We start from the raw sequence: 23953 nt of genomic DNA, 5'->3' as shown, positions 1-23953 counted from the left end.
AATAAGAAAACTATTTGCTCTTTGGGGTAGATTTGATTTTTGGTACCTGCCAAAATCCGTTTAGAGTTGAGTCTTGTTCATTAAAACCAAACGATACAATTTTGGTGCAAAGGCAAGCACAACTCAATTAGTGAGACTGACGTCCGAGTTACAAACTGATCCGTAAAGAAAGGTCAGGAAGGACCCACAGCAAACCGACAGCTGTGGCCGGGAAGGACGTAAGGACAAAGGAACCCTGGTCTGTTCAGTAAAACATTTATGGTAAGAATGTATTCATGTATTACCTCTGCAATTACAAAACATCCTCTGATCATGTAAACTGATGCTGAAGGCAGTACTGTTCTGGGCATCTATAGACTCCCAGGGTAATTCATTTGAACACGGTTTCTACGGTAGCTAAAATAATAATTTTACATAAAATGTATGAACATTTTTATCAAATGTATAGTGATCTTTTAAATATATAAGGTATTGGCATTAATAATCTAATAGTAAAATCTGTTGGTTTATTTTTTGCTTAGTCCTTGAAAGTTGGTGTGGTTTGTTCCGGAAAAAAAAAGAGAGAGAAAGATTAAAAATTCTCTTAATGATCCTAAATCTGGGTGGCCCTTGCTGGGGAGGCTCACCAGGCTGGGCTGTGGCTCTGGGCCAAGCCCCCGCGGCTCTGCGACCTCGGGCGAAGGTCAGAAGCTCCCCTCTGAGCCCTGACTTCTCACGTGTGAGACGAGGCAACTGGGGCTGAGATCAGGATGACGCCTGCCTGGATCTTGTGTGTTCCACATTTCCCTGCTGCCTCGAGCTTTCTCACTCCCAGGCTGATTCCTCTTGAAGCCCGACTGCTCACTAACCCCAGCATCAAGCTGGGAGAGGCACCTCGTGTTGCTTTTGCCCCCAGCCCGTTGCATTGTCCTAGAAATAGGAAAGGATTCCCTTCCTTTCGTTCCCAGCAGACCTTCCTAGATGATTTGTCTTTTCTCTTAGGGGATGTGCCCTAGATTGAGCAGAGTTGGGGGATCTTGAATCTGAGAAGTCTGATGACGGATTCCCCAGGAGGAAGAAAGGGGGAGGTGCCGTCTCTGACATCGAGGGGTGCCGGCCTCACGTCCGGGCTGTGACTGCCATCTAGAGTGGAAAGGACGGTAGTGAGAAAATACCAGGATGGTGGAGAGGCTGCATGAGAAAAGGGAGAAAACAGGGAAAATTGATTTTATCAGAAGACAAAGGTGTTGCCGAATATCCAAAGATCAGTTTCATCTCTTCTTTGAAATTCTCACCATGGAACAGGAGAAAAATAGATTTCCAACTATTTGAGGCCATAAAATACGTTCATTCACTGGGAGGTTAGCCCTTGGGTAGAAGGAAAGTACCCAGAAGTAGTCTTGCTTTACCGCAGACTGGACGAGGCACCTAGAGAAGCATGTGCCCTCTTTGTCCTCAGTTTCCCCCCACCTAAAATGAGGGATAACTGGCTTCGTTCGAAGGCCTTCAATCTGTATTTAGCCATGAAGAACAGTAAGAAATACCTTTTATATCACAACACAAAAGCCTCCTATAACGCAGTTTAGGCAGAGGTTTTACAATAATTACAGAGTGCTCAGATCATTTCTATTCTATTCCAGTTTTTGGAATGTTGGCTGTGACCCACTTAAATGGATTTTCCAGCTGTCTAAGAGGTTGCAAAGCACACGCTGGAAAACACTGTGTTCAGTGCTTTCCCCGGTTGTTTCCAGTCCCCGCCTGTGATCATTCCTGGGGTCTTCTGTGTATGTGGAAAGGAGAGTGTGGCTGAGAGCATAAGCCCAGGAGGGATCAGGGCATGGTGTGGCCTTGCACACGTGGACGCATGGCAGCAGGCTACAGCCCACAGCACAGCCCAGGGAATCCTCAGTACGTCATGGCTGCAGATGACTGTCCTTTAATAATATGAAATGTATTAGTTGGATGACAAATGATCCAAAAGATACAGAAATGAAAAGGATTATAAAACAGTGCTGCAAACAATTGTATGCAAACCAGTTGGATAACCAGATCAAATGAAAAAAATATTGTGAACAGCCTACCAAGACTGAATCATGAAGAAACAGAAAAATCTCAATAGAGCTGTAGCTAGTAAGGAGATTGAACCAATAGTCTAAAATCTCCAGCCTGGACCACATAGCTTCACTGGTGAATTCTACCAAACATTTCAAGAATTGACATCAATCCTTCTTAAACTTCTAGAAATTTCAAGAGGTGGAAACACTTCCTAACTCATTATAAGATGAGGCCAGCATTCCTGATACCAAAGCCAGACAAAGACACAACAGAAAAAGATAACCATAGACTAATATTTCTTCTAAATATTGATGCAAAAATCCTCAACAGAATACTAGCAAACTAAATTTAGTAGTATATTAAAAGGGTTATACTGGCCGGGCACAGTGACTCATGCCTGTAATCCCAGCACTTTGGGAGGCTAAGGGAGGCAGATTACTTGAGGTCAAGAGTTTGAGACTAGCCTGGCCAACATGCTGAAACCCTGTCGCTACTGAAAATACGAAAATTAACCAGGCATGGTGGCGGGCGCCTGCAATCCCAACTATTCGGGAGGCTGAGGCAGGAGAATCACTTGATCCCAGGAGGCGGAGGTTGCAGTGACCTGAGATTGCGCCACTGCGCTCCAGCCTGGAAGACAGAGCGAGACTCTGTCTCAAAAATGATAATACTACTAAATAAAAATTAAATTTAAAAAAGTAAAAGGATTATACAACATCAACGAGTGGGGATTTATTCCCAGAAGGCAAGGATGGTTCAATACATGAAACTCCATCAGTGCCATATATTACATTAACAGAATGAAGCTGGGGGAAGGAATCACACAGTCATCTCAGTTGATGCAGAAGTAGTATTGTCACAGGATCCTTAGGGTGTCGCTTCGCCAGCCAGAAACCTTTGTGGCTGGTGGCACCTTCTGCCTGAGTATTGCTTGTGCCCATGGGCTCATCCTGCCCACTTCCCCTGGCAGGCTGCGCTCAGCTCACATTACTGGCCCAGATCCCACACCTGCCAAAGGCAAGCCAGGCACAGAGTGGTGAGGGGTGTGTGAGCGAGTGAGTGCGAGATCCAGCCACTGTGCACAGCCAGGTGCGCTGGTTGCTGTGGCAGGGCCAGTGGCTCCAGGTGCTGGCACAGGTGCTTGCTCTGTGCAAGGCTGCAGCTGGACCAGATATACTGTGTGCAGCATCTGCTGCAGGCACTCACGTCTGGATGAGGGGAACGTGACGGTACCCGAAAGCTTGGAGACACCAGGAACTGCAGAGTCCCAAAGAGGGTGTCACAGCCCTGGCTAGGAGAACCCTAGGTCTGGGCTACCCAAAGGTCCGTAGCTCTTCTTGCCTTCTTGTCACCCACAGTGTGGTGACTGGAGGGGCATGTTTCAGCCCTATTTGTGTTACAGCTCTTTTAGTCCCACCATTCAGCAGGTCCTACATTCTTGTCCCACATCCAAGAAGAATGAGGTACATGGACAACTGGTGGGTGAGAAGGTGGAGAGGAGCTTCGTTGAGCAACAGAACAGCTCTCGGGAGACGCAGACTGTATAGCTCCTTTCTGCAGGCAGGTCATCCTGATGTCTGTCCAGCTCAGAGCAGAGAGGAGACCCACAGTGGGGAGCTCCTTTCCCCAGGCAGGTCATCCCGATGTCTGGCAATGGGGAGCTCCTTTCCCCAGGCAGGTCATCCCGATGTCTGGCAATGGGGAGCTCCTGTCCCCAGGCAGGTCATGCCAATAAGTGTCCAGCTCTCGGTGGAGAGGAGACCTGCAGTGAGTAGCTCCTATCCACAGGCAGGTTGATCCAACGTCTGTTCAAGTCGAACTGAATCCAGGATTTTTAATGAGCTCAAAAGGGAGGAAATGCATGCTGATTGGTCCATGGACGGCCATGGGCAGGCCCAGAAAAAGCATCATAAGTTCTTACTCTGGTCTGTGGACTCCACTCAGAACTGACCGCTTGGCCCCCATGCTTTAGGCCCTCCCTGGCTTGAAGGTGGGGCTTCAGCAGGGACCTGCCCCTTTTTGCCCAGGAGCCTGCCTGCCTCCTGCTGCCATCAGTCATGTACAGGGCGCCCAGGCTGTTGGTGTCAAGGGCCACCCTCAGCCCACCCCTGCCTCAGCCTCCCACCCATGCTCATCAGCACCCAAAGTCCGGAGGGGGCTGAGGTGGCAGGGGGCTGGCATATCAACACTGCCCCAAGCAGACACACACCTGGCTGAATTGTGACAGTGCCCAGGCTCAGCCTCAGCTTCGCTCCAAAACTTGAGCAGGCACCAGGAGCGGGAAGAGGCCAGCATGAGCAGGCACTTCTGAGCCTGCAGGGGCAGGGGGACTTCCCCAGGCCCCTGGGAGCACGAGGATGCCTGGGTCCGCTTTGTGACTGCAGCTTTGTGACCGCAGCTGCACCCAGGAGGGCGGGGCTCCTGCCCCTCCAACTCAGAACGGGGCAGGGCTCCCACCTGTTCTGGCTCCCACGGGCTCCATGGAACACACAGCCCTGGCCGTGCCTGCCCTGCGTCAGCCGGTGTCTTCGCAGCAGCCGCTCCAGATGGGCCACCACTGCCGCCAGTACTTGATGAAATTCAACATCCTTTCATGATAGAAGCCCTCAATACAGTGGGATGGAAGGAAGCTGCTTCAGCATCATAAAGGCTGTCCATGAAAAGCCCATAGCTAACCTCGTACTTAATGGCAAAAGACTGAAAGCTGTTCCTCTAAGACCGGGAACAGGACGAGGATGCTTTCACTACTTCTGTTCAACATCGTGTTAATGAGAAGTTCCAGCCAGAGCAATGAGGCAAGAAAAAGAAAGAAAAGACATTCCAAGTGGAAAGGAAGAAGTAAAAGCATCTCTGTTAGAAGAGGACATGACCTTATGTGTAAAAACCCTCAAGATTCTATTTAAAAAATAACCCAAAAAGTGTCAGAACTAATGAATTTGGCAAAGTAGCAGCATACAGAATCAACATGCACAAATCCGTTGCATTTATTTTCATGTACAGTGAACAATTCGGTGAGGAAATTAAGAACATTCCATTTTCAATAGCATCAAAAAGAACAGAATACTTAGAAATGTACTTACCCAAGGAGGTGAAAGACTTGTGCACTGAACAATAGAAAACATTGCTGAAAGAAATGGAAGAAGATACAAATAAATGGAAAGATACCTTGTATTCATGAATTGGAAGACTTAACTATTTTTAAGATGTTAGTAGTACTCAAAGCAATGTACAGACTTCATTGTAATCACTTTTGAAATCCCAATGAGGCTTTTTGCAGAAGTAGGAAAAAAAAATCCATCCTAAAGTTTATATATTATCTCAGGGGACCCTAAATATCCACAATAATCTCAAAAAAAAAGATTTGAAAAGTTAAAGGTCTCACAATTCCTGATTTCAAAACTTACTACAAAGCTGTAGTAATCAAAACAGTGTGGTGCTGGGATATAGACAAATATATAGACCAATGGAATAGAATAGCGAGTGCAGAAATAAACCCTCAAATATATTGTCAAATAATTTTCAGAAAGGATGCCAAGGCCATTCAGTGGGGAAAGAGTGGTGATGGGGAACCTGGATAGCCACATGCGAAAGAATGACATTGGGCCCTTATAACGTATTCAAAAATTAACTCAAAATGGACGAAAATATAAACATAAGAGCTCAAACTTTAAAATTCAGCCTTAGTTTGACTTCTAGAACGAAGTACCGTAGACTGGGTGGCTTGTAAACAACAAACACTGGTGTCTTATTCTGGAGGTCGGACGTGAGAGACCACAGTGATGGCACGGTTGGGTTCGGATGAGGCCACTCTTCCCAGTGGCGGACGGCCACCTTCTCTTGTGGAAAGAGCCCCAGCCTCTTCTAACAAGGGTGCTGGTCCCATTCATGAGGTCTCCACCCTCATTACCTAATTACCTCGCAAAGGTTCCGCCTCCAAAGACCATAACATTGGAGTATTTCCCACCTGCCCCCAAAAAAGTGCCAAATGCCTGATGTAAAAGGAAAAGCATTCAGTCGCTGTGCTCCAGATCTGCAGATAACACGTCTGATTTTCAGCACCATAAAGACAATCATTTGGAAACTCCGGTGATATTTTTTCGCTTTAACGCAAATGTTTTGGTGTCAAGCAGATTGAATTTGTGGGGAGTTTTCCTGTTGGTGTGACCGTTCACTGACCATTCGGAAGGAAGAAAATACGGAACAGATTGCTCAAGTGTAAAGGAGTCTGAAAATGTCTGTCCTCAAGCCTGCACGATTTGGAGCCGTTCTGTGTCCCTTTTCCGTAGATGTGGGAATTAAAAGTCTGGATTCAGCAGAGCCATTTGACCAGCCAGCCCCTCAGGGTGGTCCCTGGGTCTGGGTAGCCGTGCTCACCAGAGCGGCCTGTGGGGGCAGCTCCCAGGGCCAAGCCAGAGAGGCCAGAGCACCAGACTAATGTTATAATTCCAAGTGTATGTAGCAGAGAAGACAGCTGTGCCCGTGTGTGTGTGTGTATGTGAGTGTGAGTGAGTGTGATTGTGCCTTCTGTGGATGTTGGCTAGAGACTGTCTCAGGAAAGCTTCTGCCTTTGGCGTGTTTACTGCTGTCAAGACCCTGCCCACAGCCTTATAGACCCCAAAGAAAAATGTTCTCATCCTACTCAGCGATGTTCGAACAGGAGTGGTGGTCTGACAGTGACTACACTCGCAGGAGAATGACAAACCGCAAGGCCCAGCTGTCCCTCGGTACCGTCAGGGGACTGGTTCTAGGACCTCCAAATACACCACAGTCCCAGCATGCTCAAGTCCCACAGTCTGTCCTGCTGAACCCCGGACAAAACAGGTCGGCCCTCCATATGAGAGGTTTTTGCATCTCATGAATACACACTGGGTTGAAAAAAATCTGCGTTTTAGTGGACCAGCCAGGTTTAAACACGTGTTGTTCAACGGTCCATTGTATTCGTTCACAATACAGATTTCATTGTAGAAAAAAAAAAAAAAAAAGCCCAAAGGAGAATAAAAACTTTTCACAAAGTTCAACGTTATAAAGTTGTTTTTGTTTTTGTTTTTTTGAGATGGAGTTTTGCTCTGTTGCCCAGGCTGGAGTGCAGTGGCACGATGTCTGCTCACTGCAACCTCGGCCTCCCGGATTCAAGCAATTCTCCTGCCTCAGCCTCCTGAGTAGCTGGGATTACAGACGTGCACCACCGTGCCCAGCTGATTTTTTTTTGTGTGTATTTTTAGTAGAGACAGTTTTTCACCATGTTGGCCAGGCTGGTCTTGAACTCCTGACCTCAGGTGATCTGCCCGCCTCGGCCTCCCAAAATGCGGGATTACAAGTGTGAAGCACCGCACCCAGCACTTTTTTTTTTTTTTCCCCGAGATGGAGTCTCGCTCTTGTCACCCGGGCTGTAGTGCAGTGGCGTGACCTCAGCTCACTGCAACCTCTGCCTCCTGGGTTTAAGTGATTCTCCTGCCTCAGCCTCCCAAGTAGCTGGGATTACAGGCGCCCGCCACTACACCCGGCTAATTTTTGTATTTTCAATAGAGACAGGATTTCACCATGTTGGCCAGGCTGGTCTCGAACTCCTGACCTCAGGTGATCCACCCACCTTGGCCTCGCAAAGTTCTGGGATTACAGGCATGAGCCATCGTGCCTGGCCAAAAGTTGTTTGGATTTTTTCTGTTTTGCTTTGTTTTGTTTTACCCCATCCACTGCCTCCCTGTGTGACCTCATGACATCAAGAAAACAGCGCATGGTGCAGATAATCTCGGCTGAGGTGTGTAGTCATGGTGACTGCCTCGGTGGGCAGCTGACTGCCGTGCTGGGCTAATGTTTTAAGAGCACAGATAGTCTTTACGCAGAGGCAGGCCTTTGGTCTGTGTAGCACCTGGGGTTCTACTGAAACCAAGTAGCCAGAGCCAGAGGAGAACTTGCCTGTGCGGAGTCTCTTGGTTAATGCAGCACCCAACCTTAGGAGGAAGCTCCTGAAGAATCCTGGAATTGACACAACATTGCTTAAGCTGCCCCCATTCCTCAGCCTTTCCATTCAAAACGCCACTTTTGGAATACTGTTTAAAAAAATAGAAAGGAAATGTCAATGAACTGGTTATCTTTAAAGGAATATCTTTTTTTTTGAGATGGGGTCTGGCTCTGTCGCCCAGGCTGGAGTGCAGTGGCACCATCTCGGCTCACTGCAAGCTCCGCCTCCCGAGTTCATGCCATTCTCCTGCCTCAGCCTCCCAAGTAGCTGGGACCACAGGCACCCGCCGCCATGCCCAGCTAATTTTTTGTATTTTTAGTAGAGACAGAGTTTCATTGTGTTAGCCAGGATGGTCTCGATCTCCTGACTTCACGATCTGCCCACCTCGGCCTCCCAAAGTGCTGGGATTACAGGTGTGAGCCACTGCACCGGCCTAAAGGAATACCTTAAGAGAGATAATGGAAATTATGCTGGGCGCGGTGGCTCATGCTTGTAATCCCGGCACTTTGGGAGGCCGAGACGGGCGGATTACAAGGTCAGGAGATCGAGATCATCCTGGCCAACACAGTGAAACCCCATCTCTACTAAAAATACAAAAATTAGCTGGGCATGGTGACACACGCCTGTAGTCCCAGCTGCTCAGGAGGCTGAGGCAGGATAATGGCTTGAACCCGGGAAGCAGAGGTTGCAGTGAACCAAGATCATGCCACTGCACTCCAGCCTGGGCAACAGAGCAAGACTCTGTCTCAAAAAAAAAAAAATAATAATAATAATGGAAATGTATCCCCCTTTAACTGTGCGTAACAACAGCAAGTAACCACTACCTGCAATGAGAAGGGCTACCATTTTGCTGAAGCTTATTTAAGGCGCTGTGCTAAGGAATTCTCGTAGATGGTATTTGAGCCTCATGACAACCTCTTTTTATAAATAAGGAAACTGAGGCTGGGAGAAACTAAATGAGCTGCCTGAGATCATAGTTTGGAAAGTGGCAGAAGCTGAGCTCGGTGGCACACACCTGTAGTCCCAGCTGTCCAGGAGGTTGAGGTGGGAGGATGGTTTGAGGCCAGGAGTTCAGTGCTGTCAGCACGTTTATGAAAATGCACTGCTCTACAGCTTAGGCAACATAGACTTTGTCACTTAAAAAAATAATAAAAACGTTTTAAATTTTAAAATGAAAAACATGGCCAGAATTCTAGCCTATGCAATGGCTACCCGCCTCCGAGACTTCTTACCCTTACAGATATAAACCTGTGCTGATAGCGGCAGCCTCCATCTGTATAATACTAAATTGTCATCAGATAATTCTTGTTACCTTTTTTGTTAGTGCCTTTGTTCCAGGGAGAAAGTAAGAGAATAAAAACATGCTTGCAAGGCACTGCGCATACAAGAGGCCTCTGAGAGCTGCTGCCAGACCTGTGTGCCCCAAAAGCAGGTGCCTTCTCGTAAGCATCCTGGGGCAGGTGTAACAGCCCCTGATGAGTCCTGCTCAGTGTGATGTGGGTCTCAAGGAACTGGTCCTTATCGTGGTCAAACGTGGGTGATTTGAGAGTAATGTAACTTAAAAAGTAAACCAGAATTCATTCAGAGTGATCCCCAGAGTAATGGCCCTCTAACCCACTGGCATTCCAGGATGCTTTCCTGAGTTTCTTGGGTTTGGAGTGACTCCATGAGCCCTGGGAACTGTGCAGAGCCCCCGTCTCCCACCCCTTGCGGACATGCAGCACCAGTATCTGTTGGACGTGTGCACATCTGCTCACGTGTTGCAGCGGAAGAGGACTGAGACCCGCTGCAAGGAAGTGTTCAGTGCATGTATAGTGAGGTCATGAATGAACAGCTGGGTGAATGGGTGAATGGCATTTCAGCCTGTATGAAGTTATTAACAAGGTTTTGTTCCTATTGCTCAAAATTCTGTGAACTCCTTTCAGTATTATTTCACAGCTTGTTTGAGTAATACAACAATGCAAGCATTAGCCGAGAACATCAGTGCCTTCATTGTTGATTAAAATTGGCCCCATAATGAGGATGTGGGAATGCTGCCATCTGAGCAGAAGCCAGCTGTGTAGTGAGCCCCCTTCTCCCTGAAAATGTTCTCTGTAGCATGTGGGGTGAGTGAAAAGACCCCCAGTCTAGACAAGGGAGACACATCTTTGTACTCAGCTGTCTGCACTCTCAGTTGGCACAAGTCCCTTGGAGGACACCGGTCACAGAGTCAAATCGTTGTTTTGCATAGAGACGGAGCAGGAGCCAGCAGGCTTCTCCAGCAGCGCCAGAGGTTTAAGGGCTAAGGACGGGGACCTTGCAGACAGTCAGCGTGTGACAGCCTTGGTGGAATGACCAGAGGAGGCTGTGGAGTGAGCATCAGCTAGTGGTACGGGGTGGTTGGGATTCAGCCTTTCTAGAACTCCAGTCAGTCTTCCCATGTAGGTTTTCTGTGTAGCAGCCTGGGGCACAGAGCTGGAATGCCAGCCTTCTCGAGTTTTGGCCTCAAGCTGTTCCACAGCATGTTGTAGTTATAATGTCCCCTATGTACCGTGTGGGTGAAAGGCCTGGGGAAAGAGTTTCCTATAAAAGTAAATAAATTGGGGCAGGGGGCAATTGTCAGTAAATAGCTAAATAAATTATTATGTAGCCATAATTTTTGTTAATTATACCTCTAAAGCTGGAAAAAACTGGTGGTGGTGGAGGAAAGTACTTATGTTATACTCTGAAGACGAGAATATACAACAATAATGTAACCTCATTATGGTTACAACTGTATAAATTTAATGTATGCAAATGAACAAGCATTAGAAAAGCACTTAAAGAAAGAAAGCAGCTGGGCGTGGTGGCTCACACCTGTAATTCCAGCGGTTTATGAGGCCAAGGCAGGCGGATCACAAGGTCAGGAGATCGAGACCATCCTGGCTAACGTGGTGAAACCCCATCTCTACTAAAAATACAAAAAAACAAAATTAGTTGGGCATGGTGGCAGGTGCCTGTAGTCCCAGCTACTCAGGAGGCTGAGGGGGGAGAATGGCATAAACTCGGGAGGTGAAGCTTGCAGTGAGCCGAGATCCTGCCACTGCACTCCAGCCTGGGCAACAGAGCGAGACTCCATCTCAAAAAAAAAAAAAAACCAACTCTGTTTAAGTATTAGCATGATGGGACTGTAGATGCATTTCCTCCCATTTTGGATTTTTAATTTTGCTGTTACATTTTTCCCGCAAAAAACAAAAGCCAGGCAGGAAAAGTTCCCATCTCCAGACCATCCCGTCTGGCAGATGTCCCAAGGCAGGAATGACCTGAACTCCTTTTCTACCAGTGGCCACCTCTCCTCCTGCTCTAGGCTTAGTTCTCAGGCTTTGAGAACCTCAGGGTAGGACACCCTTTTCCCACCCCAGCAAGCAAAATGAACAGATAACAGTTGTGTCCTTGTTTTGAGCAACAGGAGCAGATGGGACCCACACTGGTGGGCTGCCTGGGAAAGGTCCAGGGCTGGCTTGGCCCTGGCAGCAAGGCCGAGGAAGGTGGTGTGGTGGGGAGGAGACCCAGGGCTGCAGGCATCCCCTGAGTTACCCTTTGCACCCCTTTCCCGGCTTCAGGAACTCTCTGTGGGATGCGTTAGACCTGCTGACAGGCTGGATAAGGCCAATGAGAGAGAGAGGGAACAGAGAAGAGGGGCACTTGGGTTCACAAGCCTTAAGAAAGAATTTAGTTACTTATTCAACAAACAATGTGTGTCACCCATATAGGTCTGGGAAATGCATTTGAAAAGACACAGTGCAGAGGTGCAGCACCAGGATACGGATGGATTTGGGAGTCTAGAATGTCTTTGGTTATGTGTGGTACAAGGGAGAATGCGTACATGTATTACGTGTGTAGTATTTAAAGTACACATAGAGAGGAAAAGATGAGACAAGTCTGTGAGATGTCAGCAGCAGCAGTTCTTAGTTATGGGTGCTGTGAATTTCCCAGAGAGGAGGAGAGGGTCCTTTAGCCCGGCATGGTGGCGCCAGCCTGTAATGTCAGCACTTTAGCAGGCTGAGGCCGGATCACTTGAGCCCAGGAGTTCAAGATCAGCTTGGGCAGCACAGCGAGATGCCCATCTCAATAGATGGATGGATGGATGGATGGATGGATGGATGGATGGATGGATGGATGGATGGGGAGACAGAGACAGATATTTAGATAGCTAGATGGCCTAGATTGCTTGATGAATGGGTAAGTTGGATAGGCGGAGACAAATGGATAGAGATAGATGAGGATAGATGGATGGATTAGATGGATGAATGGACAGAGAGAAATAGATTAGACGGAGACAGATGGATCCATCGATGGATTAGATCGGTTAACCTAGTCCTCGCGTTCCGGGAAGCCGCGGCGGTGCCGCCTGGCGCAGCGGCCTCTGCCCAGACACTCAGCGCTGCTGCAGACCGGGAGGGAGGCCGGGCCCGTGCGGGCCGAGGGCTGGGGTGAGGGAGCAGCAGCAGGCGCGCCCCGCGCGGTTTCCGGTCTGGGGTGGCGGGGCCGCTGTCCGCGGGGGGTGCGGGAAGGGAGCGGGGCGCCGGGTCAGCCAAGGGCCGGGCCTCGGGGGCGCAGCCGGCTGGACGGGGGCTCCTGGGGGCACTTGGCCGGGTTTGCTCGCTTTTCGGGAAATAAGGCCACTGGGGACAGTCGCTGCGTTTTCAGGAACCGCTCAGCCCCTCTGAGTGCCCGGCAGAGGGACCCGGCGGCGTCCCCGGCTGCGGCTGCCTGGGCCTGAGTGCTCCTGCGGCTGAGTTTAGTCTCGTGGCGGAGCGTCCTCGCCCCTTTCCTTTGACTTCCGTTCTTCCTGACCCTGCCTCCTTCTGGCGCCGGAGTTCGCCTTCCCTGACCTGCCCCACTGGCGCTGGCTCTTTCTCGATCTCGTTCTACTGGCGCTGAGTTTTCCACTCTGCCCTTTCTGATTTGCCTCGCTTTCCTTTGATCTCTGTTTGCTGGTGCTGGTTCTTCTCCTTGATCTGCCTCTTCTGGATTCCGTTTCTGATTCCTGTTTCTGGTGCTGGAGTTCTTTCTCGACTCTGCTCTTTTCCTGATCTGCTCTCTTTCCTGATTTGCCTTTCTCGACCCCTGCTCGCTGGCGCCGGAGCCCTTCCCGACTCCGCCCCTTCCCCGACTCCGCCCCTTCCCCGACCCTGCCCGCCAGCGCCGGAGCTCCCCGCCTGGCCCAGGCCTCGCCACGCCTGCCCCTGCCCTCGGGTTCCCATGCCTCGAGCCCCCTCGTCCGCGCGCACTGCCGTGCTGCTGGCGCCGGGGCCCTGGGAGCGCAGGGATGGCCCAGCCCGCGCGTTCCCGAAAATTCCCCACACGCGGGCTCCTCCCGCGGAGTCCCAGCTCTCCCGTGACGGCCCCGCGGACCCCGCTCCGGGCTGAAAAGGGCCCACGCGTGCCCTTGGGAAGAATCTTTCCCGGGGCCTGTGGCTTGTCCGTCTGGCCACACGTTTTTGAAAAGACCCTGAGGCAGCAGATGTGAGGTTGCGTCTGCCCCGTGAATACGGCCTGGAGGAGACCCTCGCGGGCGGGGAGCCGGCCCGTCGCGGACGGGGGTGTCCCTGCGAGCGAGCGCGGAGCTGCGTCCCCGGGGCCGCCTCGGCCAGGGCTGCCCCCACCCCGCCTGCCTCGCGGGCGGCCCCGACTGCGGGTGTTCAGGCGTCTGAGCGTATTTCGAGCCCGCAGGTGTGGAGCGCGAGCCTTGCCACTCCCATCTCATCCGGCCGGGAGCTCAGCGCTTCCACGTTTCCGTGTGTTCCCAGCCCCGCATGTGGACGTGAGATCTGACACGGGACCAGCTTTCTCGCTGCACGTTTTTTTGTTTGTGTGTTTGTTTATCCATTTTTTTGTTTTTGTTTTTTTGATACACTCTGTGGCCCAGGCTGGAGTGAGCGGCGCCATCTCAGCTCACCGCGACCTCCGCCCCCGGGTTCCCGCCGTTCTCCTGCCTCAGCCTCCCGAGGAGCTGGGACCACAGGCGCCGCCACCGCGCCCGGCTCAGTTTTGTATTTTTAGTAGAGACGGGGGTTTCGCCATGTTGGCCAGGCTGGTCTCGAACTCCTGACCTCAGGTGATCTGCCCGCCCCGGCCTCCCAAAGTGCTGGGATCACAGGCGGGAGCCACCGCGCCCGGTCTCGCTCCACGTTTTATGCAGATCCCCCTTTCCAGAAGTTGTGCTTCATGTTTTTAGGTGCTGCGGGGCTAATGATTTTCCTGTTTCTTGTTCCCCACTCTCCTCCCCTTCCCCTCCGCCAGGAAGGGTGCCTGTGGCCTTCAGACAGCGCCGCACCACGGCCGGGCGCCTCGGAGGTAAGGGCCCCAGCAGGTGGGGATGAGGGGTCCCGTCCCTGCCACGTGGGGGAAGGGGAGGGGCCTCGCCAGGCGGGCTGACACTTTGGTCAAAAGCGGGAGGGGACTTCCCCTAGAATCTTCCAGGGATTATTCGTGCTAGTCTAAAGCTCCTTATCAAAAACAATTTGAGAATCACGTATCTTTACATGATCCCATAAGCTTCTACTAATGTGCCTTGGCAAGTGTGGGCACAGTTTATAAATATCAGCATGATTCATTCCCACATCTCCAAGTGTAATAATGTGGATTTTAAAATAACTTTTTTTTGCCTTTAAGTTAAAAATAATGGTGTGAGAGAAATCAGTATCTCTATGTATGTGTGTAGATATGTGTGTATATACACATGTATGTATACACACACACCTATGCATATATACGCGCGCATGTGTGTGTGTATATATATGTATATATATGTATATAAAAGAGCCATCTTCTAGAATAAACTGGGATGGTAGAAGAAATGAGAAGATTTTGTACGAAATATACTACCTGGATTCATTTTGAAAAAATAAATTATGATAATCATATTTACTTGAGTAAAAACATTTTTCATGTCAGTGACTAAAAATAACTACAGGAAACTTTTACTCAGATTCCAAATAACTGGAAAAGTCTAGGAGCCACAAAGGAAAAACAGTCATTATTGGGGGATTTGTTAAAAAGTAATTGGTAGGGCAATCATCTTCTCTAAGTAATTAATAAGTCGACCCAGCGCTTTGTATTTGCTCCATGTACCACTGTGTGAAGTTGTAACTTCTGCTTACCCAGAGTCCTGGCTGGCGCAGTAGCTCATGACTATAATCCCAGCACTTTAGGAAGTTGAGGCGGGTGGATCACTTAAGCTCAGGAGTTAAGACAGGCCTATGCAACATGACAAAACCCCATCTCAAAACAACAAGCCAGGTATGGTGGTGCGCCTGTAGTCCCAGCTACTCAGGAGGCTGAGGTGGGAGAATCGCTTGAGCCCAGAAGGTTGAGGTTGCAATAAGCCAAGATGGCACCACTGCACTCCAGCCTCGGTGACAGAGCCAGACCCTGTCTCAAAAAAAAAAAAAAAATTAAGACAAATAAAAATAAAAACTCGGAGCCCCTCCTTGCTTTTCTGAATCGTAGGTTCTAGGTTCTAGAGCTGGCAGGGACCTGAGAAAGGAGGCAGCCTTGTCCTGTCCTCGTAAGTTGTAGAGAAGCCGAGTCCTGGACAAGGTCCCTGGTGACCGGATCTGGGTGCAGGCTGTGGTGCTGTTCGCCCTGTGACTCTTGGAGCTCCTAGTGTGTTCTGTGTCCAAGGGGAAAATGCACACGTAGCACACACAGTAACTGCCAGGAGCCCGAGCTTTCAGTTACCCACAGCTCTCCATTGCTCAGCCCTCCCGGATGCCCTAGGATCTGGCAAGGTGAGTGGTCTGTTCCAAGGAATCAGAAAAGTAAGCTTTTTTTCTGGAATTGGATTTTCCTGTTTTTTTCCTGGGAGAGGGTGTTCAAACTGGTAGTAACAGACCAAGCGTGACTTTCCTTGATTCTGACACATTTATGGTCATCATTGCGCCCAAACCGTCTTCAGGCCTCTCCTCCTTTCCTTCCAGATCATGCATGCCCCGCGGTCCAGGGACAGGTTCACAGCACCCTCCTTCATCCAGAGGGATCGCTTCAGCCGCTTCCAGCCCACCTACCCCTATGTGCAGCACGAGATCGATCTTCCTCCCACCATCTCCCTGTCCGACGGTGAAGAGCCACCTCCTTACCAGGGGCCCTGCACCCTGCAGCTCCGGGACCCTGAACAGCAGATGGAACTCAACCGAGAGTCCGTGAGGGCCCCGCCCAACCGAACCATATTTGACAGTGATTTGATAGACATTGCGATGTACAGCGGGGGCCCGTGCCCACCCAGCAGCAACTCGGGCATCAGTGCAACCACCTGCAGCAGTAACGGGAGGATGGAGGGGCCGCCCCCGACGTACAGCGAGGTGATGGGCCACCACCCCGGCGCCTCTTTCCTCCATCACCAGCGCAGCAACGCACACAGGGGCAGCAGACTGCAGTTTCAGCAGAACAACGCAGAGAGCACAATAGTACCCATCAAAGGCAAAGATAGGAAGCCTGGGAACCTGGTCTGATTCCCTCCAACCTGCACTTCAGCTGGAGGAAGACACCAAGGAGGGAAGCGGCCGCCGGGCCCCCTGCGCAGTGTTGTTCAGTTTTACATGGTACAAATAAGTAAAACCAAATGAGCAAACACGGTCTTTGTTTCTGATTCCTTCTAGGGGAATTGCATGCAAACTAGACTGAAATGATACAAACTTCCGTCTGGTTTGACCGCAAACAGTGTTTATTTGGGGACAGGGGTTGGGACGGGGGTGTGGGCAGGGGAAAACAGAGAAAGGGATGCTTTGAAGAGATCATGAAATAAAACCCACAGAGGTATGTGATTTATTTAATTGTGAAAGGAGACTTTGCAGATACATGAGGCCAGAATGGCCTGTTTTATAATTGAGTAAAGAAGGAAGCATTATTATATATTATTGTGAGGAAGAACCAGCCAGTTTGCTTTTTCTCCTAAGGCGTGGAAGTTTTATGTTGTTTTAAAAATATGAATCAAAATTCCTGTTTCGTGTGCCAAGGTATAAAGTGGAGAAGTCAGATGCGTGCAAGGAGCGCCTTTGTGTTGTGATGATGTGTTTTCAAAGTTGCACTATCTTAATGTTGAAAATATTTACGAGGGAACTGTTTTGCGTGAAGTTCTGTATGTTGTCTTTTCACCTGTGGATTTGAATATCCTGGAGTGGTCCCCAGAATCACCCAAGAAAAGATATTTGGGGATGTAGCCTAACATTTTACCAACTTACGTAAATCAAAAAAGTCATTATTGTTGCAGGAGTTTGCATCAAACAGCAGTGCATTGCTGAAGCTTTTGGAGACATTTGGGTGGAAGATAGGGAAGATTAAGTTCCAGCATTTCTGACTTGTTATTTTGAGTTACTCTGCTAATCTTAGGCTGCATATTTTATGAGAAAATGAACACATGCATTTATGGATCCAGTATCATGCAGCGCTGCTGTCATCCTCCAGCAGTGCAATTTCTCCAGTAATTTAGATTTTTTCACTATAGCATGAAATATATTCAAATACATACCTTATTTTATGCAATAAGTTGTTTAAAATGCAAGGTGGTTATTCTGCATACTGTTGAGATATGTGACTCCTCAGTATATTCCATTGCCTCGACAGCTTAGTTCAGTTCTGCAGGGCTGCTCAGTTCACAGGAGGCTCCCAGCAGCCACCCCACATCCTGCCTACCAAGAACTTCGTGTGGGAGTGGTGTGGGTGGTGGTTTCTAGAAGCCTCTAGAAATGATGGAAGAATGCCATGTTGCCGATCATGGTAATAAGCCATTGTGTGTCACTAGTATTAGCACATTCTTAAAGGAATGCAGTGCTCAGAACACACCCAAATTCCTGCAGGATTCTACCAAACCCTTCCCCAGGCCAGGCTTTGCACTGAAGGCAGGAATCGGACCCTCCGAGAACAGTGGAGGGGGCAAGTGACTGAAGAGCGCCGGGTAAAAAGCACAACATGCAGTTAAAATGCAACTAGAAAACTAATTTTAAATATTGTTAGTTTTAATATTCCTGATATTTACAAATATTCATTCTTATGTACAATTAAAAAAATAACTTTCTTCTGCAGATGTAAGCACTGGCTTTTGTAAGAGCAGCAGCCAACACGTTTAGCAGCCACTGCGCATGGAGAAGGGCTTGTCTGCAGCACAGTCTGCCGTGTGGAGGGTGGGCCTGTGGCCTCTTCACGTAACACGATGAGCTGGAATGATGATTCCGTGACTCCCATCTATGCAGCTTTAAAGCCGAATCCGCGTGTGTGTGTGTGTCTGTCTGTGGATCTCGCAGGTGAGCCCCTCGGTGCGGTGGCTGTGCTGTCACTGGAGACTGTTCCAAACCCCAAGGGTTGTCTGACCCTTGTCTGTTCCCTTCTGCTTCTTACCGCTGTAGGTAGGCCACGGTTTTTGTTTTGAGGATTAGAATTTCCATTACATTCATCCTTTTCACACAGTAACATCCACAGAACTAGTCCAACTCTTAAAAGGAGAGAGGAAAAACAAGGGCAGCAGTTGTCAGCTCCTGCCTACAACCCTGTGTGGAAGTATATACAGTTGAGAGTCACCATGGAGGTTCTGAGACTGGACTCAGTCTTGCTCCAGTGACACTTGGAAGGGTCTGCTGGAGAGAAACCAGCTCTCAGGGCAGGGATTGGCTGGGGGCCAGAGAGGACCTTCCCCAACCCTGGAGACGCCCTGAAGGTTCTCTGGCTCCCCAGATGAGCCTCTCTTCCTCTGTCAGGCGACGATGAGGAGCCTGTGTTCCCAGCGGGCCCTGCTGGCAGGGACTTGCAGTGGATTCTCGGTCAGGTGTGTCCACAGACGCGGGGGCGAGGTGAGTGATGCCATCATTCCAGTTCTCACTCGCAGGTTTGGGGAAGTGGGGGACGCAGTCCACAGCTCCAGCTCCCAAACGGCTTCACAGTCCTTACTTCTCCACCTGCCTCGAAGGGGCTCAGAGACGAGACCTGTGAATTCCTTGGTAACTGCGAGTAGTGAGTGTTTTGCACATGTCCACAGTGTGGGTGAGATAATTACGTAATTCAGATACCTTCAATCATCTTTCAAGAAAGAGGCTCCTCCCATTCAACCACCCTAGAGAACTGCCTTTGTTAAATCGTTATTTAAAGACATATATATCAAACCATGACTTTGAAAGGTCTTCGAGGCTGGGGCTCTGTAATGAATTAGTTTAAAAGCCGAGATCATAACATGAATTAATAGTCAATTTCCCTTCAGCACAAGGCAAAGGTGATTTGGATCAGTAGCTCTTTTGAAGGTTGTGGCTGACCTGTTCATACCGTGTTGCCTCATGGCTAGCGTGGTGTTGAAAGAGTGGCGATTGTGATGATACAGCTTACACAGTGGGGCCTATTGTTCTTTCAAGAACCCTTCTTTTAGCTTGTAGAACCCACGGGTCCAGTTCAGTAACCGCTGATTTAGGCAATCAATGACAGGTTTATAATCTCAGATTATTCCAGCAAAGTGAGGATTGCATTGTTAGGAAGAACATTTGGTGGGAGTGAACACTGCTGAGCGTACCGCTGACTTTTGTCCCTTGTTCCAGGTGTAGCAGACCCAAGGCATCTTGATTCCCATCTATAAGAACACAATCTTCCAGCATATATTTGCTTTTTCACAAGCTCTAGCATTCTTTTTAAATACTGAAGCAATCCTTAATGGAAAAGAGATTTCATGAAACGAATTATGTATTCCAATAGTTGATCTCTTTTTGGTGTCCAAAATTTACTAATACAGAAGCTTGACAAGCATGTCCTCACCCTCCCCACCCCATACACACAGGGACACACACCCAAGCCACAAGAAATCCCAAGAGAGCAGAGGAGAACTTTCAAAAGATTTATCATGCAGACGCATTTCCATTCACTATGTTGGCTCAAACTTATGAGGCAGGAAATAGGGGCCAAAAGTAAATGGGGGAGGCCTCCTGACACCAGCAGAGGAATTTTGTACCCAGGCAAGGACTTCCTGAACTTCTACATATATCTCCATCTGATCTCTTTCACCTTTATTTCATCTTCGTAAGAATGAGAAAGGCTCAAAAGGAAGCACTTTTAGAAAAGCTTCTCTGACCTAGAAGAATTCATCCAAATCCCTGCCTTCCTCTCGGAACCAACAGTTCCCGTCTCTGACAGGGGCCATCCTCTATCTTCCATCCAGTGGCTCCTCTTTTTAGGAAGGCTCTGGTGCAGAGCGCTTCAAATACGTCCTCAGGCCAGGTACTGGTCGCTAGCACAGAGACACACAGCACCCAGCCCCAGGCCCTCCCTCAAAGGACCAGCTCGTGGCGTTGGTCACTCGCAGGCTGAGACGTTCTGCTGTGGCCGCAGGGAGCCCGGCCGCCCACGCAGCCCTGACTGGATGCGCCCCCATCTCGGGGCTTGCTGCACTGCTCGCTTATTGAATTCTGCTACTTAGAATGGCAACATTAACTTTGTGTACCATTCATTTTTTTTTTTAATTTCCAAAGCTCAGCCGTGTATGAGAGAAAAAACTGGGAAAGATACTTGGTTTCTGTTAACTTCTGCGTTTCTTGCTTAAGTGATTAAAGCCAGTGCTTGCAGCCAAGGCTTCATGCCATGAACATGCCCCACAGCCTGCCCTCTGCTCTCCTGCTCACACTGACCTACTGAGGTGAAAGGGTGAAAGGACAATTGAATGACAGATGGGCAAAGGGTAAACCTCCCCTTCTTGGTGCGAGGAAAGTCACAAATTAAATGTTGCTTCCAGCCCAGATCCTAAATGCCAGTTCTCAGCAGCTGCGTGGCTTACCGTTCACCAGTTCCACCACCGCCAGCTGCCAGCACCTCCACAGATCAGAGATGTGAACAGACAATGGAAAGCACTCTTAGCCTTGCAATGGTCTGTACTTTTTAGGAACCAAGAGTCCAGCATTCTTTATTACCCAGCACGCGTGTGCTTCGCAGAGTTCACGTTTATGTTACTGCCAGGGTTAGACAGTCATTTGCTGCTGCTGCTTCCCGAACTGGGTGCATTAGGAAGCTGCTGTCTGAGTGTAGGAATGTCTTGCTGGGAAAGCAACGTCTTCCTTCATCCTTTTCTTTCTTCCCTCTGTGTGTCCTTGTTTTTGTGTAATGCGGGAGAGGGTTAGAGCTATAGAGATTATATATACATTATCCGTGCACATTATATATATGTAGATATAGACCCCTATCATGTCAGAGATCTGCATGTCAGTTTTTCAGCAACGAAGGTGCCTCGTGTTCTGAGTTCAGCAGATACAGGAACCCAGCCGCCCCCTCCCGCACCTGATGCTCCCACCTTTGTTGTGCCTCACTTAAAATGGTGCTTTTTTCAGTTGTCTGTCTTTTCTTATGTTTTTATTTGTAAGGTGCTGTATATAAGTTGAATATATTATGCACATATCCTACCCAATGGGTAGAACAAGTTGTTAATACTGTAATATAATGTATAGATGATACCAATTTTAACAGAAATGGCATAGAATTTGTGAATGCCTATGTGCTTTGTCCTCTTTTGTAAGGAAATTTGCAAATGGATGCATACAGATTAAAGTCTATGTAGTTTATTTTCCTATTAAATATCAATATTATAACACGAGAAAGAAGTGTGAACAAACAAGCAACAGTTTATGACCAGCGTATATATAGCAATGGAAAGTTGCATCTTTGCTGTGAAAACACTTTAAAGAAAATACTTTTTAAAAAATCCCACAGCTTTTTGGTTGCCACTAGACGCTTCTTATTTGAATCATTTTAGTAATGCTCAGCTGGACCAGTGTTAGTTGTATTTGAGTCAGAAAAATGTTGTTTTTCAACTTGCTTTGTAACCTCCTGCATCTATCTCCTGCTGTAGCATCACGAAGGTGTCAGCCTTAGTGAAAAGTGCACATTTTTGTTGTTAAATTGCAGAAACTGTGTCAGAGGAATAAGTCAGTCAGCCTGCAGCAGAGGACTCTGTTCAGCTCCAGAGGCATCTGTGACCATCTGTGTCCAAGTCTCTCTGTGCCTTTTTGTTTTACAAACTGAAGCTGTGGAGCCAATGAAGTAACAGTAGAGATTGTAGGGAAATACCTCAGGAAAAACACCCACTTACAAGACCCTGTTCTTAGAAAAAGCGTTCAGTTATGGGTTAGCACTAGAAGAGACGTGGCTGCCAGCCAGCCAGCCAAGTGAGGACCTCTCATCCATTCCCACGCATGTCCCATCATAATCCTGACCCGAAAAGCAAACTCGGTTTTGCCATCAGTTAGAAATTACATTTTGAATTGTATATTGTTACATCTCTCTTCCAGCTTAGTTTTTAGTGTCTGATTGTGACGTCTGCATTTATCTTCAAATACCCTAATTTTAAAAAGAAAGAACGAGAGAAGTGTGTAACACCGTATTCATTAAAACCACGGTGGAATCTTGGGTGTGGGTATCCTTTCGAGTGTTGTCCCATAAGAGCAGTTCGTGGAATTTTGCCCGTCTGACCCATATTATCAGCTTATTCTGCCACAAAAGTGGAGTCTAATTCCAAAGTTTTTAGTTGCCCCATGGTGTATGTTCTTTGAAAATCACAATAGACTCATACCCCTAACATCCAAGAAACAAACAACCGATTATCCTTAAACTGAAATGGACTCTACAAGGCAACTCCTAATGCTGAATGGATTAAAAGTCAGCCCTTTCAGGATCTGTCTGAAAGGGCCGTGAAAAGGTGACACTCGTGTGGTTGTGGATCCCGCGTGTTGGTTCCATCATATACTGTAGGGTGCACCCCTTGGGATTCAGCATTAAGAACTGAGGCTCGTTACTGTCAGAAACAAAGCTCCTACCCCCCAGGTTCAACCTTGTGGGAGAACTGTTGAGCATGAGAATGTTCTAGACTCAGAGGTACTGAAATTTGTGACCACATCATTGCTTCCTTTCTACAGGACGAATTGAGGCTTAAACTTGACTGTTAATGATACTGGTTCATTTGAATGTGCTCGTTGGTATGTTGCTATTTTTCATTTCATAGCTTTCAAAAATCATGCTACTTGTATACTTGTCTAGTTTAAGGCTATTTTAAAATATGTACAATACTATTTACAGCATTTAGTTCATTTTTATTATAAAGCAATCTACTAAAAAAGTACAACTGTATTTGAACTTTTCAATAGTTGGTTGTGAGCTATGATAATCAAGTCATTAAAGTTTCTTTTAGCAAACATTTGTGCTTACTTTTCAACATAATTCCCAGTTCCATACAGAGAATGATTTCCACCTGTCACGTATCTGCCTCTTTTACCTGAGCAATGGTGATGTAGTTCTTAGACCTAAGGTCTGTAATTGCAATACTTTTAAAGAACGATGTTGCTCTAAGTGCTGTTTGTTAGTTATGAAATCAGATTTTTCTGCTTGTTCTTAATGCTGTGGTCAAACCATAGCACAAAATCATTAAAAATAATCAGCGGCATCCATTTGTCCCTTGGGTTTTTGTTTTGTTTTCTTCTTTCTCTTTCAGCAACAAAGTACATGCATGGGGGAAATGCCGTGTGTTTTAAGACCTGTCTCAAAGAAACACGTCTTATGGTTCCCTGTCTAAACCTCCCATTCAGCTTGTGGTCACTCTGACTTTTCAAAAATCACTACTTCATATTCCACTGGAAGCAATTCTGGTCAGATCATGATTCCTTTCCCAGTGCTGGGTTCCACACAGGTCATTCAGACAGTCATCAGGTGCCCGCATGCGAGGAGTCCCCAGGGAAACTGCTCACCCTGCAGGAGGCGCCCAGGAGGACTTTCCAGACGCCTCGAAGTCTTTGGGTGGCTGCCACACAGAACCGACACGCTCAGCCCAAATATGAACAAGATTCCTAACAATGGCAACTATTCCACAACAGAACAGACCTCCTCAGTGTGTTTTAAATTCTTTGGCATCGGAGGTCTCTAGTCAGTGACAACGTAACAACAGAAAGGTTCTAACTTTCCCACCCCAAGAGACTAGAACGGTATTAT

General features: G+C 48.1%; 1 protein-coding gene across 13 annotated transcripts in view; it reads left to right on the top strand.

The window, feature by feature from the left end:
* LDLRAD4 (low density lipoprotein receptor class A domain containing 4) overlaps positions 1-23411 on the top strand; it is a 428295-nt gene extending 404884 nt beyond the window's left edge. For 11 of the 13 annotated variants that reach the window (XM_017951482.3, XM_017951490.3, XM_017951480.3 and 8 more), the window contains 2 exons: positions 14261-14314; positions 15940-23411. In XM_017951482.3, the coding sequence (XP_017806971.1) occupies positions 14261-14314; positions 15940-16470 (585 nt within the window). In that variant the 3' untranslated portion in view covers positions 16471-23411. The remainder of the gene's footprint in view (positions 1-14260; positions 14315-15939) is intronic. The other 2 variants (XM_017951496.3, XM_003914119.5) reach the window with 1 other exon arrangement.
* The last annotated feature ends 542 nt before the right edge of the window (positions 23412-23953 follow it).

This window comes from Papio anubis, chromosome 19, assembly GCF_008728515.1.
Source record: "Papio anubis isolate 15944 chromosome 19, Panubis1.0, whole genome shotgun sequence".
Lineage (NCBI taxonomy): Eukaryota > Metazoa > Chordata > Mammalia > Primates > Cercopithecidae > Papio > Papio anubis.
Note: the sequence above shows the minus strand (reverse complement) of the source record. Positions and strands in the feature narration are given on the sequence as shown.